Here is a 14,991-nt window from a genome sequence, read left to right as displayed (position 1 = left end):
GTAGAAACGCAACTGTGTACTTCCCATTATTCACTTTTTTATCCAAACCAAATATTATTATCTAAATGATGATGTTTAAAGCAGGAGCTCTGTTCAGGAGGAGGGACAGTGAAAACAGATCCACATTGGGCAACCCACACTGGAAGGATTTCTACCCATGCAGCCAAGAACTGCTTCGAGAAACATGTTTGTAGTTAGTTGAGGCTTTTAAAGAATTGCATAACTTTCTACACTACAGGCATGGTGATATTAATGGGAGTTATTATGAGACTTATGACCACAGTCCACTAAATATCTTTTCTCAGGGTCATCCATGAAATTCTTCATAGCAAAATCAGTAAAAACAAATGGTCATAAAAACATGCATTTGTCATATAAAAGACATGCAGATTCTACGTGTTTTAAAGTGGCAATACTAAATTTTTTTATAATAACAAAGTCTCAAATGACAACGTGACGATATGAAAGGGGTCTGGGGCCTGAATGTGCAGCTCCCCTCTGCTTTACAGAGCTTTATAGCAGGTTTCAGCTCACTGTTTTCCTTGCAGGTTTAAGCCTAGGTCAATGCAGTTTTTGTGACATACTGTAACTGTTTTATATTAGAAACATCTTGTGTGTTGAATTCACTCCGTGTTAACTTCAACATTCTGCAGTCCAACAAACACAACTTCTGCCAGAGCCCTGTTTGCATTAGAGTGAATTTAGGGGGTAGCTATCGTCTCATATTGATACAGGAAATAGTGAGAATAGCTGACAGGAGCCAATAGCTATCTCACAAGATATAACTTACCACGGGAGTTGCAAAGGGGGGTACCAGACTGTTGTGCTTCTGCTAAGGATAATATAGGTAAGCACTGAAAAATGGCATTTCTGCATGCTTAAAGAGAGTGAGGTTTTCATACCAACTGATTGAAAAGTTATAATGTCAAAATACCCAATGTAGAGTTCAACTAATCAAAGTAATTGGAAAATAGATTGGAATCCAAAGATTAAAGGGAGCAATGTGCAACATTTTGTTGGATCTATTAGCAGTAATAGAATATAATATTCTTAACTATGTTTTCATTAGTGTATAATCACTTCATTGAATCTCTATAATCAGTTTTAATTAGCTTAGAATGAGCCCTTCATATCTACATAGGGAGCAGGTCTACCATGTTTCTACAGTAGCCCAGAACGGACAAAGCAAACAATGACTCTAGAGAGAGCCTTTCACGTTTTTACGTCACCTGAAGGCCACAGTACTTCTCCTATATGCTTGTGAAACTGCGGTAACGTGAGCCACAGAGTGCAAAACCGTGGTACTGCCAGCCGCCGTCTGACTTTCGTGTTATTATGGTCAGGATGGCCTCTGATCGACTCGGCGGCCCACGTTAACGCAGTCTTGGAAAGCAAGGAGTGAGCAGAGGGGTACTCAGCTGGTTGCAATCTGCAACCACAGCACTAGATGTCGACAAATCCTACACACTGGTCCTTTAAGTGTGTCCTGTGGTTACATTTCATTATATTTTGTTTCATGGTGAGGGGCTGGGTAAGTTAAAAACTCTATATAGAAGGAGATTTGTGAATTTATCAACACCAAAAATGTCCTCAGTTTGCTGTGTTGCATCCCAACTCGCTGCCATATGAATCTTATTAAACTGTTTTCAATAAGCCAGGCAGATTATGCCTTATAGGAAGTCAATACCACCTAATTTGTAAAGAATGATCCTATAATAGCACCTCAAATAAGAAAGTCATATTTTTAAAAGTGATTAATCAGGGTCATCAGGACACATTCCTACACACACACACACACACACACACACACACACACACACACACTGTCCTGGTCGCTAAATCTATTTGACATTCACCCCCCTGCTGAATTTTTCTCTGGTGGTCTACACAGTGTGTGTGTGTGTGTGTGTGTGTCTGCGCGTGCGTGTGGCCATGTGACAGGTCCGTCCAGGGTTTGTCCAGCCTCCTGTTTTTTTTTTTTGGGGGGCTCCTTTTGCAGTTTGCATGGATCGTGTTACTGGCTGCTCTCCGCGCACCGCTGAGCCCACTACCACCACCACCACCACCTCCTCTGCGCCAATCACAGCCTTGCCTGCACTTCACCTACGCGCACGTGCACGCAGACACGGACCCCCGACACACACACGGCGATCAGTCGCTCCGGTTCTCCTCCGCTGCTGCCTTCACATGCGACTCCACGCCGACTCCGCAGCGTAGCTCTGGCTGCGCCAAGATGAGCGGTCCTCCCGGTGCCATCTGAACGTCTCACCGCCTCACTGACCCAGAGACAGAGAGACAGAGAGAGAGAGACAGAGAGACACAGAGAGAGAGAGAGAGAGAGAGAGAGAGACCATCGTTCCTCTCACAGTCACAACCCATCCTCCTCCGTTCGTTTGGAAGAGACCGCAGCGCAAAGATCTTTTCTTTTTTTCCACCCTCTGTTTCCTCCTCCTCCTCCTCCTCTTCTTCTTATTACTGCATCCCTCCGTTATTGTCGCTCTCTCGGTTTTAAAAGGAGAAAACCGGAGAGCCCGGCTGTGATTTTGTGGAAATACATTTTTTTTTTCCTGCTGAGTGTTGGTAGCGCGCAGTCGGTGCGCGCTTTTAGCAAATTCCGGTGAATGGTGGATTTGGCAAACATGGAGACCGTGGAGAAGGAATGCGGGGCCCTCGGGGGTCTGTTCCAGGCGATAGTCAACGACATGAAGGTAAATAAAAGATTGTTCTTTTCACATTTCAATGGATCTGTGCAGTTAAACACATGTGCTCCCACTATACAGCCTAATAATCAGAATGGAGCTCTCGGTTTCAAATACAATATCTGGACACCTCCAGGCTGCTAATAAAACGGGATTTTGATTGTAGACCTATTTAATATTAACATGGAGAGATGGCACCGTTATACAGACTAGTGATGCTGCAGCCCAGTATAGGTTGTCGGTGCAAAACCCCCCATCCTCCTCCTCCTCCTCCTCCTCCTCTTCCTCAGAATACTGGCTGCGCATGTAAACGTCGATGCATCCATTATCGGACATGCTTGATGTGACGCTCATCCACCTTTCCCCCCTGCAAAAAAACAGGACTGCCACACACACACACACACACACAACAGCTGTGTTCACAAAGGTTTCTCAATGCGTCTGGCACATTTTGCTACGATAAATATGGATTGTGTGTGGATTTGAATAGCCTGCAGCCTATATAAGAGCACTGGGGCCCTTATAAAAGCTGTCTGGTGCCTAAATGAAGCAGGAACTCCATCCACCTCGATGGGTTTATGGAGCAAATAGGCACATTAGAGAGGCCTTTTGGATGTGTGTCCGATAATGGAGCCATATGTTGGTTAGTTAGGCTACAGCTTGGACACATTCCATTACACATGTGAACCTGGGTGCATCATCATCATCATCATCATCATCATCATCATCATCATCATCACCATCTCCATCGTGTTGTATGAGGAAAAAGATGAAGACATGATGAGCATTGCATATTCTCGCCTTTTTTCAGTGGTTACTGTGTGTCTCCATGAGAGTGCAGCGTCATTGATTTTCTGTCAGGCTGATCTGGCAGCAAAACATGAAGGCGTGAGAAGCCGTGCAGCCGTCAGACACCCAGCCTCCCAGCCTGCCTGCCTGCCTGTCTGTCTGTATGTCTGATCAGTCTGTCCGTCAGCCCAGTGGTTCTGCAGCTTGATGGCACTAACAGTGGCTGCTGCCAGGCTTCAGTGGTTCAGTACCCACCCATGCACCCAGCATGCTGCTGCTGCACGATGCTTTGGATGAAAGCACCCATCAATTGGTGCACGGCAGCCTCCAGTCTCTGTCAATATGTCTGCCTGTCAGACAGACGCCCATATGCAGCTCTGCATGCCTCTTCTGTCTGCTCGTCATTCTCTCCTCTCTTTCTCTCTCTTTGTCTCTCCCATTCTAAATATCAAGGCTGTTCTCTTCCACACTATGCATGTTTGTTTGACCCCAAATGGTAGAGGTCACAGCCAGCGCTTCACTTTTATTGCTCCATAAGGAGAGCTTATTGGCTTTCTGTTGTGCAGTGAGACGTGTGGGTGTAGGAGAAAGTGATACACACAAGTATGATCCTGGATATCAAGTCAATGCTAATCCAACACATGATACATGGATCAAAGAATATCTCCAATAGTTCAATTTAATTCAGCATTTCAAGTGCATGGTGGAATGACTGAATAAACAAATTAATGTGGGTAATTTAAAGGGGTATTCCAGTGATTTACTATTTCACCTCCATCGAGTTTGGGAACTGAATAAAGCACGATTTAAAAAAAAAAGAATGGTCAATATTGAAGCAGCGGAGGCCAAGATGACTGATTCTTAGTCCCTAGTGTGGGGTCAAGCTCCAAAACCACTGGATCCTACATTTCCCACAATGCACCCATGATAAAATCTTTTGTTAAACCATCTTTCAGACTCCCCCAGTTTGTAATAGGGATGCACCGATACCGATACCAGATCGGATATCGGGCCGATACTGACTCAAATAGCTGGATCGGATATCGGTGACAATGGGGCCGATCTATTCAATTCAATTCTATGTTTATATACTATATACATTATATACTGGAATTTTAATTCCTGTTCAAGTTTTGACCAATTTGTTGCTGCATTAAAACGGTTTACACTTAAATTAGAATTCCTGTTAATTTTGAAGATTTTTTACCAAATTGCAGGTGTATGATTTACTATTTTAATAATAAATACAAATTCAATAAATTTATATTCATGTATTTGTTATATTTTGTTATACAAAGTTAGTCAAGCCTGTAGTTGCCTTACACATAAAAGAATGATCCCAGTTACTTCCACACCCTACATTTAGTTGGTTGCAATCTGTAACCTCACCGCTAGATGCCACTAAATCGTACACACTGCACCTTTAAGAGTTGAAGCAATTTCCAAGCCAAATTGTCTAACCTTCCATAGTTCCAGATTCCAAATTGTTTTGGAGGATTTGCTGCCTCCCTGCTCACTCGGGGAAATTGTGAAGGGAGTTTTCTGACATTACAAGAAATCAGTTTATCCTAAAATTACACGATAGGAGTGATTTATTGTGGTGTAACACCAAATTAAAATGTCTAAATTAAGTCTAAATGAATGGCAGGTTCTGTAGCATGGGTGTCAGGCTTATTGTCTACAGAGCCTGGACTGTAGACACGGCAGTGATGAATTTAAAAGCATTTCCCATCCTCTGATAGGACATTAGCAGTTCCCACTACAAAGGCCATTCATCTGTGCTTTGGAGGGGATTCTTCTGAGAGCTGTAGAACGGGACGCACCAACCATGCAGATCATAATTTAAGGCAGTTTCAAGGGTCCCTGCTAATGGGAAATCATTATTCCACCAAATGCAACCATTTGGAGACGATAACAGACTTGTTACAATGTTCATCCCTCTGAAAACCATTCGGGTTGGTTGCATAGCAACATCAGCACCTATGACACAGCATCTGTACTGTTCCTTAACAGAGTACAGCACGTAGGTATAAAGTGAGAGGTATTGCAGCACAGTGAGATGTCAGTGAGTTGCTTGAGCACGTGTTTCTATTGGGACAGTGAGTTACATCTCCATTGGTTCTTGTCAGATGACCCCATAACACGCAGTGGTGGTCTTTTCTTATTAGTAGTAATATTTTGGATAGGTAAGATTTTGCATGGAGACCATAGACTCTAGATAAGAGGCGGACGTAGTCACCGTCGTTGGTTTGTGGACTGCGGTTTTGAAACCTCGAGTTCTGCATTTTTGGCTGTTGCCATCTTGTTTTTTTGCAACCAGAAGTTACACAAGGGGGTAGAGCAACCGAACAATGGATATGACATTTTTAGGCGACCAATTCACTTTCATGAACTGAAAACAAACTGTGAAAGGGTTAAAATTTCTAAGACGAAAACACGGTTGTGTCTAGAAAGTAACCCACAAGTTGCGAAACTCTTGCAAGATGGTTGAGGTTAGGCATTGACCTCGAATGGTTAAGTGTAGTATTAGGTCGTCGGGCAGCGAGTCTGGCTTGAGTTTTTGCAACTTGTGGGTTACCTTCTAGACACGACCAGAAAACGTGGACAACTCCCACACCGGACTACGCCGTGGTAGTGACCTGTCAATCACAATGTAGCCAAGCTCTAAGGCATAACCTGCTTTATGGTCTATTTGACTCTAAATGGAACCATAATTTACTAAATGAGCATCATGCTGTATTGAAGAAGACTTGAAACAAGCGGTTGAGACCATAAACTCATATTTACTATGTTTAATGAGGTAATAAATCAAATGAAAAGTAGCCTCATTTTCTCATAGACTTCTATACAATCAGACTTCTTTTTGCAACCAAAGGAGTCGCCCCGTGCTGGCTATTAGATAGAATGCGAGTTTAAGGCATTGGCTTCACTTTTCAGACCCTGGAGGTCGCCCTCTGTTGTAGACATGGCTGAATTGCCCCCCGGGCTACAGAGCAGTATGGTGTCACACTGTTGTTTGAAGAAAGCTGTGGTTTCTGCTGACACTTTGACTTTCTCAGAATTAGCATTGTCATGGCTAGGCCTTCTCAAAATAAGTCTGCTCAATTGAATACATTTCATAGACAGAAACATCAAGAACAATACCACCACCACCTTGCACTTCTCTTGTTCTCTCAGGCACTGATGCTCAAACACAAACACACACAATACAGAACAAGGCTGGGTAATCAATGTTCAAGGAATACCACTTTAAAGGCATCTCCTTGTTTTCTCCTTTTCTTACACAGTCTCTGTCTTCATCTATTATTCATTTGGTTCCTAATGGTCCTCTTGTTTATGTCATCTCGCTCACTCTGATATATGTGGGTCACTACAACCTGGGCCAAAAACCACTACTGGCCTGTCTCGATTCCTGAATCCCCGAGGAGGCACTGAGTGAGCATCAGTGAGAGGATGTTGAGACTCATTGAGTCATCAGCCCACTTTGACTCAACAGGAAACAATGTGGCTTTAATCAGTGTTTATCAAAGAGAAGCCATTTGTCAAGAGGAACAAATGGATTAATAGTTTTTTCTTCATTGGTTCTGGGAAACAGGCTGGTTTTGACAGCTTTGGTTATTAAGTGGATGCAAGACTCGGGCAGTGACACAGTAACTGCAGAGGAGACATCTTTAAAATACCAATGCAGGCCTTCTGCCAATGCAGCTGTTCTACATGGTCCTTGTTCAGATGCACTATGTACACGTAAAGACCACTAAAGGAATGCAGAGCATGCGGGATTGATTTGTTGCTGTATACAAATGACTAGATTAGTGATGTGACTGTTCAAATATCTATCATCCAAACTGTTATTAAACTCTATAGGTCTTAGTTGGAGTTTCCATTTAGTCGCAAGTTTCATTTTTATGTAAATTGCATGCAAGTAAGGTAAGTAAATAAAGTAAATAAAATTGAAACAATGATTTGATTGACTGATGAGTCAATTGACCGAAAATTAACGAGGCAACTATTTTGGTAATCGATGAATCATTTTGATTAGTCATTTTTTTCAAGCAAAATGCTACTAACACTCACTGGTTGCAGTTGCTCAAATGGGATCATCAGAGTCAGACTCTGATGAAGACGCAGTTGGCGTCGAAATGTTAGTATTTAATAAAGTTGTGTGCCTTAAATCCGTGTGCTCCAGTATGCTTTGGAACTGCTCTCTGAAGTCTCTCCTGTCAACAGCCAACTACAGATGTCTGGTAAACAGACTTCTTTCTAACTCTATATTCCCAGATTTTCCTTCGCACTTGAGTAGACTCAAGTGAAATCACTTGAGGCAATTTGTCAGATTTTGCTCAGCTCCCTCTGGAGCCACACAAAGCTTTATATCGCTTTATACAGAAAGGATCTACTTCCAAACACCTGAATTTACAAGATTCAGCAAGAACTATCAATATACTGTAATATCAAGACCAGTTTTGCCCTGTAGGTGGGATGCAGGTCAGCCAGCTATAATGCAACATTCAGTTGGAGTCGTACCTTTGTCTTGAGTTTGTGGACAACCTCTGTAGCCAGTCTGCCATCCTAAGTTTATTATATGGTTTCATCTTTGTTAATGGACCTGATACTGTACTTGGTGGTTTTAGGTGTCATGCGTGCTCACATTCCCGACAAGAGCCAAGCTAAACTCTTGCTGTCTGCCAATGTCAGCAGATTAAATTCATGCTGTTTAGAAAGCACTTTTTCTTCCTCTTTCTGCATCATCTTCCTCTTCCTCCTCCTGCTCCTCCCGGGGTCCTCCCTTCCTCTTTCTATCCTCAGCAGAACCTCCACCCAAAGCAACCCGTTACTCTTTGTGTGTCTGCTTTATGTGTATAATCTGTGTGTGTGTGTGTGTGTGTGTGTGCATGCTATATGCAAATTAGCTTTGGTCTCTTTTGTGTTGCATAAACCTGAATAATGGTGTACAGTCACGATAACAAAACATAAAGTAATAGTTGGTGGTTCTGATTTTTACATGTCTTTAAAAATGAGGATGTTTAGTATTTGAAATATACAATACAGTGTGAAACCTTCCCATATGCTCATTATTGCAGATTGTGTGTATGTGTGTGTGTGTGTGTGTGTGTAAGGGCATTATGTTGTTGTCTGCCAATGTGCATCCCTGGAGGCTATGTCTCGCAACTTTCTAGTGAATTACACACACACACGCCCACGCACACTCACAGGTCACAGAGGGGTAATATGATGAGACACAGAGGTCATGTTCACGGTCAGCTGGCTATATGGACCAGTGCTTACTGGCCACATGGAATATTTAGTTGACAGTCGCAGTACGATGGAATAAAGAAGAATACATTTTTTTTTTTTTCACCTTGTTAGTCCTGTTGCGTTTTGCATATTATTAGCTCATGCATTTGTGCTTAGTCCTAAAATGCTGCGTACAATATATAAAAAAAGGATGTAGTTAGATACACATAAAATATACAATGCTTTGTCCAGCATCACTGTTATTTTTCATGTAATCCCTTACCATTACATCCTCTTTTTTTAGGGGTGGTGGACAGTGGATGTTCGGGGGTAGATAAAGCACTGTGTGTCAAGTTGTTATAGTCTTTAATAAGAAATGAAAATTAATTAATAAATGAATTTGTCAATTAAAATAAATTGTGAAAGTGTATCAGGGCCTAGAACACGCTGATATAAGTTTGTGTTTTCACTTCAGTTCTGGAAACATCATCAGTATCAACCTCAAAGAGTACATGCACATGCAAACATGCAAATGCAAATCTGTTATATTGCAGTTATGTAGGCAACCACTTATTTTCCAAAAAAATTCCATTTATATAGACTCGCATACAGCCATAGAATTATACATGTAGTATCAGTTGAAATCTGAAACATATATATGTTTATATTTTCCTACATACTTATATTGTAACCTATATTAAGTGGTGTGAAGAACATTATGCTAAGTCGTGCTATGTTATGCTTTACATTTCATATAATTGTAAACTGAATCCATTTTGTAGATTGTTGTTCTGTTGAGTTTTGAAGACATTATTTTTAGCTCTGGGAATTTGTGATATGACATGTATAGACTCAATTAATGGCTAAATTAAAAATAGTTAGTTGCAGCCCTACTTTCAAACATGAGAATAGTGTCAGCAGACCGAGACGGTTTCCCTAAAATCAAAAAGGCCCAACATACTTTTGTTTCCATTCTGGAATTCAGTAGAATTACTGCTTTATGTTATTGTATATGTTCACTGATTGATTCATAGAAAGGACTGCTATAAAACTGTGGGATACAAGGATTTCAACAATTCCATGAACACATATCAGCCATAAATCGAGGCCTTGTTTTGCTTTGAAGAAGACTTGTTTCCGTGCAGAGATGCTTCCTCGTGCAGAGTTAAGTCCTCAGCTCAGTTCTGGTGGGAACCAGGAAGAGGCTGCGGCTTGTGTTGGCCAGCCACATCTGCTTTGCTTATATTCTCTGGCCATGACCATGCTTCACACCGCAGCGTGTGTAGTCTACCACATAACACCAAACATACACAAATCCTCACATGTGCATGTGTCTCTACAGCCTTGTAGCAGTGCTTTCATGTAGATGACTGCCTTGTGGCAGGACTTGTGTTAAATGTTGGCTTTAAAATGACTGTATATGACGAGGTCAATTCCAAAAACACTGGTGCTGGAGTGTCCTGGTGGATGAGTGGTTAAGACTCCTACCCCCATGCCTGGAAAGTCTCTGCTTCGATTCCAGCCAGAGATCTTTGTTGAATGTCATACCCCTCTCAACCCATCATTTCCTGTCTATGTCAACTATCTGTCTAAGAAAGGCAAAATGCCAAAACATTTTCTAAAACGTTTTTGGTCTTGTAGATTGAAAGGTATTAAAGTAATTTACCTACTGTGTGTATTCAGACCACTAACCCCACTGGCAGCGAGCTCTCTTTAAGCTTTCTTTATGGCTGGATGTACTCCAGGAGATGTGAGCACGGACAGTGGATGTGCAGGTGGTTCTGTTTTTACTGCTTCAAGTGTCTGCACCGGCAGATGTGTTCACACATGTGCAGTCGGCATTTTGGTCAGTGCGTTCAGTCCGTCTTCAATTTTGGGCTGCAAGTGAGTGGATGGGGTCGACCCATTCTCGTGAATGCGATATTTCAGGAACGCCTGGAGGGAATTTCTTCAGATTTGGCACAAACGTCCACTTGACCTAAAGGAAGAACTGATTAGATTTTAGGGGTCAAAGGTCAAGGTCACGGAGACCTTACTTCCGGCCCATTCTTGTGAAAGTGATATCTCAGGAATGAATGGAGGGAATTGTATTAAATCTGACACATACATCTTGTTCGACTCAGAGATGATCTGATTAGATTTTGGTGATTAAAGGTCAACGTCATTGTGACCTCACAAAACACATTTTTGGCCATAACTCAAGAATTCATATGCTAAATATGATAATTTCACACAGATTTCTAATAGGAAAAAAGGATGAAGTGATGACATTTTGGACAGACATGGATGTAACTTGACTGGTTGGTAGAGGCATACAACCACAAGGTTGTAATTCTAGTTTTATCATTTAATCAACTAATAATTTGGTCTACGAAATGTCAATGAAAATGCCAATTACAATGTCCTAAAGCCCAAGCTGACATATTCAAACTATTTGTTTTGTTCGAACAGTCCAAAGTTCAACGTCAAGTATCATAGAGGGTTAAGAAATCCAGCAAATATTCATTTTTGGAAGCTGGAGCCAGGTATGTTTTTGGCATTTTTGCTTAAAATATGACTTACACAATTAATTGATGATAAGTGGCACCTATTTCTATAGATTTGCAGTTCAGTAGCACCTGGCATTCAGGCCATAAAGGTCACATTTAGTCTCAACAGAGCAAACCTTTTGCTTGATGCCCTCAAAATCTACAGTCTGACAAACTCCATGTGAGTTTTCACGCTATCGTACAGGCTTCACAGCTGTACAGTTGCCCTGGTTGTCACATTACTCTGGAGTTTACAAATATGTACCTACAAGTTATCCAAACAACAATGTAGAAAATGAGACTCAATACTCGCTGTATAATGCGTTAAAAGCCTTCATTTTGCAATCGATTCTAAGAATGTTGAATTCTGTTTTTCTACAACTTGGGAACAAAATCCCGTCAGTGTGAGTCTTGTCTGTCTCCTCATTAAAGTAGTAAGCTGGAAACAACATCAACAGACCAGGAGAAGTGGAAGTAAACTGGTCAGTATCGTCACAGAGATGGCCCATTGTTTTCCAGCCCTTTAAAAGCCTGCGACAATTATGTCCTATGACTGTGGGTCATGCTGCAGAACTGAAGATGCTCTGTGGAAGCATATCATTAGTCCAATCTGTGGTGTGTTTGTGTCTGTGTGGTCCAGGGAACTTCCCACCGCAACGCTGTCGTAAAACAGAGACCCGGGGTGCGTGTTGGTGGAAAGACAGAGGAAAAAAACAGAGACTGTTCTCTCGTTCTTGTGGCTCTTGTATGTCCATGCAGCCTTAGTTCCGTCAGACCAATTGGTCCTTTTCACAGCAGACAGTTTGACTTGTCATGAGTACAGTTGTTACTAATAACATTAACCGTGACTTAGTTCTATTGTCAGGCAGCATGTACACTACCAGAAACCAAATCAGCTAAATAAAATTCAGCTATCAATCATTTTTTATTTTGACATGTCTTCCACCAAAAATGACTGTTCCTCCAGAAACTGTTGTTTTTTTGCAGAGAAGCAAAGTCAGACAGATGGATTCAAGGGGGGGAGCTTATTTTGCTGGACATTCATAGGACAACGCATGAAAAATAACAAAATAACTTTTTGCAAGATGTCATACGAACCGTTGTATGAGAATATGTTGCTCAGTCATGCCCTATCAGAATGTGACCCAGTCGTTTGTGAATCCTTGCGGAATTACTGGTGGTGGACGTTTGGTGATGTAGTGACTTATTGCATAGTTTGCATGGTACTGTAGCTGGCGAGCCAACCAGTAACATGCTAGCTAGTTGATACCACACTAGAACTAGCCAGCCACAAATGCCCGACAAGCCAGCTGGCCTTGTTTACTGCAAGCCAGCTAGATTGGTTGCTAAACAGACAATTGGTAGTTGGTTGGTAGTGTGTCACAGCTTATATGATAGCTAGTTTGCAATTGTCAACTGCACAAATTTGAGAGTGAAATTTAATCTATGCAAAAACACTGCACAGATTTGCTTCATTCCCCTTAGCAATTACCCTTATCACAGCAACATCCATTTAAATGAATTGATTTCGGCCTGACATTTCGCTACTATAAGAGCTGCGGTTTTGGGATCTTAGGATATTTTGACTCTGACATCCATGTATCTCAATAATTTATTCAGCAACTTCATATTGAAGGCGAACATTGGATGAAAAAGATGTAAGACAAGGTGAAGAAGGAATCTAGTTTGTGGAGAAGCTGATTTATAAAGTCACAGAAGAAGCAGAAGCGAGTTGAGGGCAGGTTTTGTGTGTGTCTTGCAGCTTAAGGGGAAATCATCTCATTGGCATGCACAGTTTTGTTTTTAAATGACTCAGATGACCTTGAAACTTCCTCATTGCGAAAAACAATCATGTAAAAATATTCAGTTCAGTTTCATAAATAAAAGGTGCCGAAGTGCGAGCCGAATCACAGGATGACTAAAGGAGCATCTCCCTCGTTAGAACTCGTTAAAATCTCCGTGGTCGTCAGGGCCCTGGGGCTCGTTAGCGCCGGTAGAGATGAATGAGGAGGACTGGTTCGTGGGAGGCGTGGAGGCTGCTGGGAGCCTGCCAAGACAGCCCCTCTCACTGAGCCCTTTGTCAGGCCTGTCAAAGCCTTCTCATCACACTCAGCTGTTCACTGTAAAACACACTGATCATTATGAACAGGCCAGAGACACAGAATAACAATGACTATGGCAAATCAATATTCTCTTGTTCATTTCAAAAAGAAACTACTGAATGAACACAAAGTTCTCTTCATGCTCTAAATATCACATCTTCATTTTAGAGAGAGATATGTTTGATTTAACTCTGTATGTTGCATGATTGCGGTATCAGACTTCAGATTGAGTTAATTTATCAGCATATGCAATTCAATGCTCATTTCGTCTTTCATGCCAGAAGCTGCAGAGTCGAGTAGAATGGTACAGCTGTAGAGAAATTACAGTGCAGCATCTGCATTCAGCCATAAAGACGCTCCGCCCCTCCTCTCCATCAGCACTGACAGCCTCTTCATCTCACAGCATACTGTAGCTGCTGCTGTGCAGCTCTGCCTTGCTTCCTGTCATGTGTTTATATGCTTTACATTAGAACATCTTCTAATGCATTGCACGGTAGCCAAGGATAACCCAACATTAGCAAAATATTGACATTATGCAACAGTAAATTCATATCAAAGCTACGGTTGGTAGTGCTGTTTAAATACATAAATGTTTTGTTATTTGTTGAAATTCTCTTTACATCCCAACAGCAATCAATGAATCAAACGCTCTGACAAAAAAAGAAAAAAAATCTGTGACTGTCGTAGGACTGTAATAAACCCGTTCAATCATTTCATCCAATCTTCAAGTCATGGTGCCACACCCATCTACACACCTGCCTCCATTTCCCTCATCTGCTCAGCAATCACCTGGCCTTCCCCGCTCACTTCCTCACCTGCATGTCATCATCTAATCAGTCACTCACTATCAGTTCACTTCCTTTGTTCCTTTGTCGGTTCATCATTGCTACGCAGTTCCTTGTTGCCTGCCTGCTGTCCTGTCTGCCTGTTATCTGTCTGCCGGATCCACTGCCATTTGGACTTTGAGCACTGTAAGTCTTTTGAAATTATATCACTGAATTCGTCCTGCTGCTTCGTCATCTGTCTGCATTTGGGCCCAAACCTGTTTCCCAAACTGTCAGTTTGATTAAAGTGGTGAGACCGAACCGAAACAGCTAAGTTGCAGGTCGCAAAACCAACACATTCTCACTCCCAACTTGTCAAATACCGCCGCTTGGTCAGTGCCCGTCGACATCTTAGACCAATGCACAGGGTACCCTTCTTGCGTTAATTTTGGACGAACCATGGACGGTGTGTCAATATACGCTCGTTACATGCATAGCGTCCTTTCAAAATAAACATTTTCACAGGAAGGTTGAAAGTCTTGTGTTTGTTTGACCCATCCTTCACCACTCCCGCCCGCCCTGAACGGACTCTCATGCAATTAATACTACGTCACTTGCTCCGACCATCAAATAACGCTGCGGGTGGGTTTACATTGGAGTTGGTTGAAAGCCAGGTTCATCATGTACTGTTGCTAAATCCGTGCTTTGGTTTCCGATGCCAAAGGGCACTGACCAAACGGCGGTATTTGACAAGTTGGGAGTGAGAACGGGTTTGCAAAACCAAAACAATGAGCTAAAAATTGCTCCACAGAGCTGAGGGGAACCACAGAGTCGGTTGAAAGTTCTCTGTGGGTTCGGAATTTACGAGCGACCC

General features: G+C 42.0%; 1 protein-coding gene across 4 annotated transcripts in view; it reads left to right on the top strand.

Annotated features, from left to right (window-relative positions):
• The first annotated feature begins 1,987 nt into the window (after nt 1–1,987).
• The window catches only part of mtss1lb (MTSS I-BAR domain containing 2b), a 91,171-nt gene continuing 78,167 nt past the window's right edge, over nt 1,988–14,991 (top strand). For all 4 annotated transcript variants that reach the window (XM_074660411.1, XM_074660391.1, XM_074660402.1 and 1 more), the window contains exon 1: nt 1,988–2,708. In XM_074660411.1, coding sequence (XP_074516512.1) covers nt 2,622–2,708 — 87 coding nt within the window. In that variant the 5' untranslated portion in view covers nt 1,988–2,621. The remainder of the gene's footprint in view (nt 2,709–14,991) is intronic.

Source organism: Sebastes fasciatus, chromosome 2 (genome assembly GCF_043250625.1).
Source record: "Sebastes fasciatus isolate fSebFas1 chromosome 2, fSebFas1.pri, whole genome shotgun sequence".
In the NCBI taxonomy this organism is placed as follows: Eukaryota; Metazoa; Chordata; class Actinopteri; order Perciformes; family Sebastidae; genus Sebastes; species Sebastes fasciatus.
Note: the sequence above shows the minus strand (reverse complement) of the source record. Positions and strands in the feature narration are given on the sequence as shown.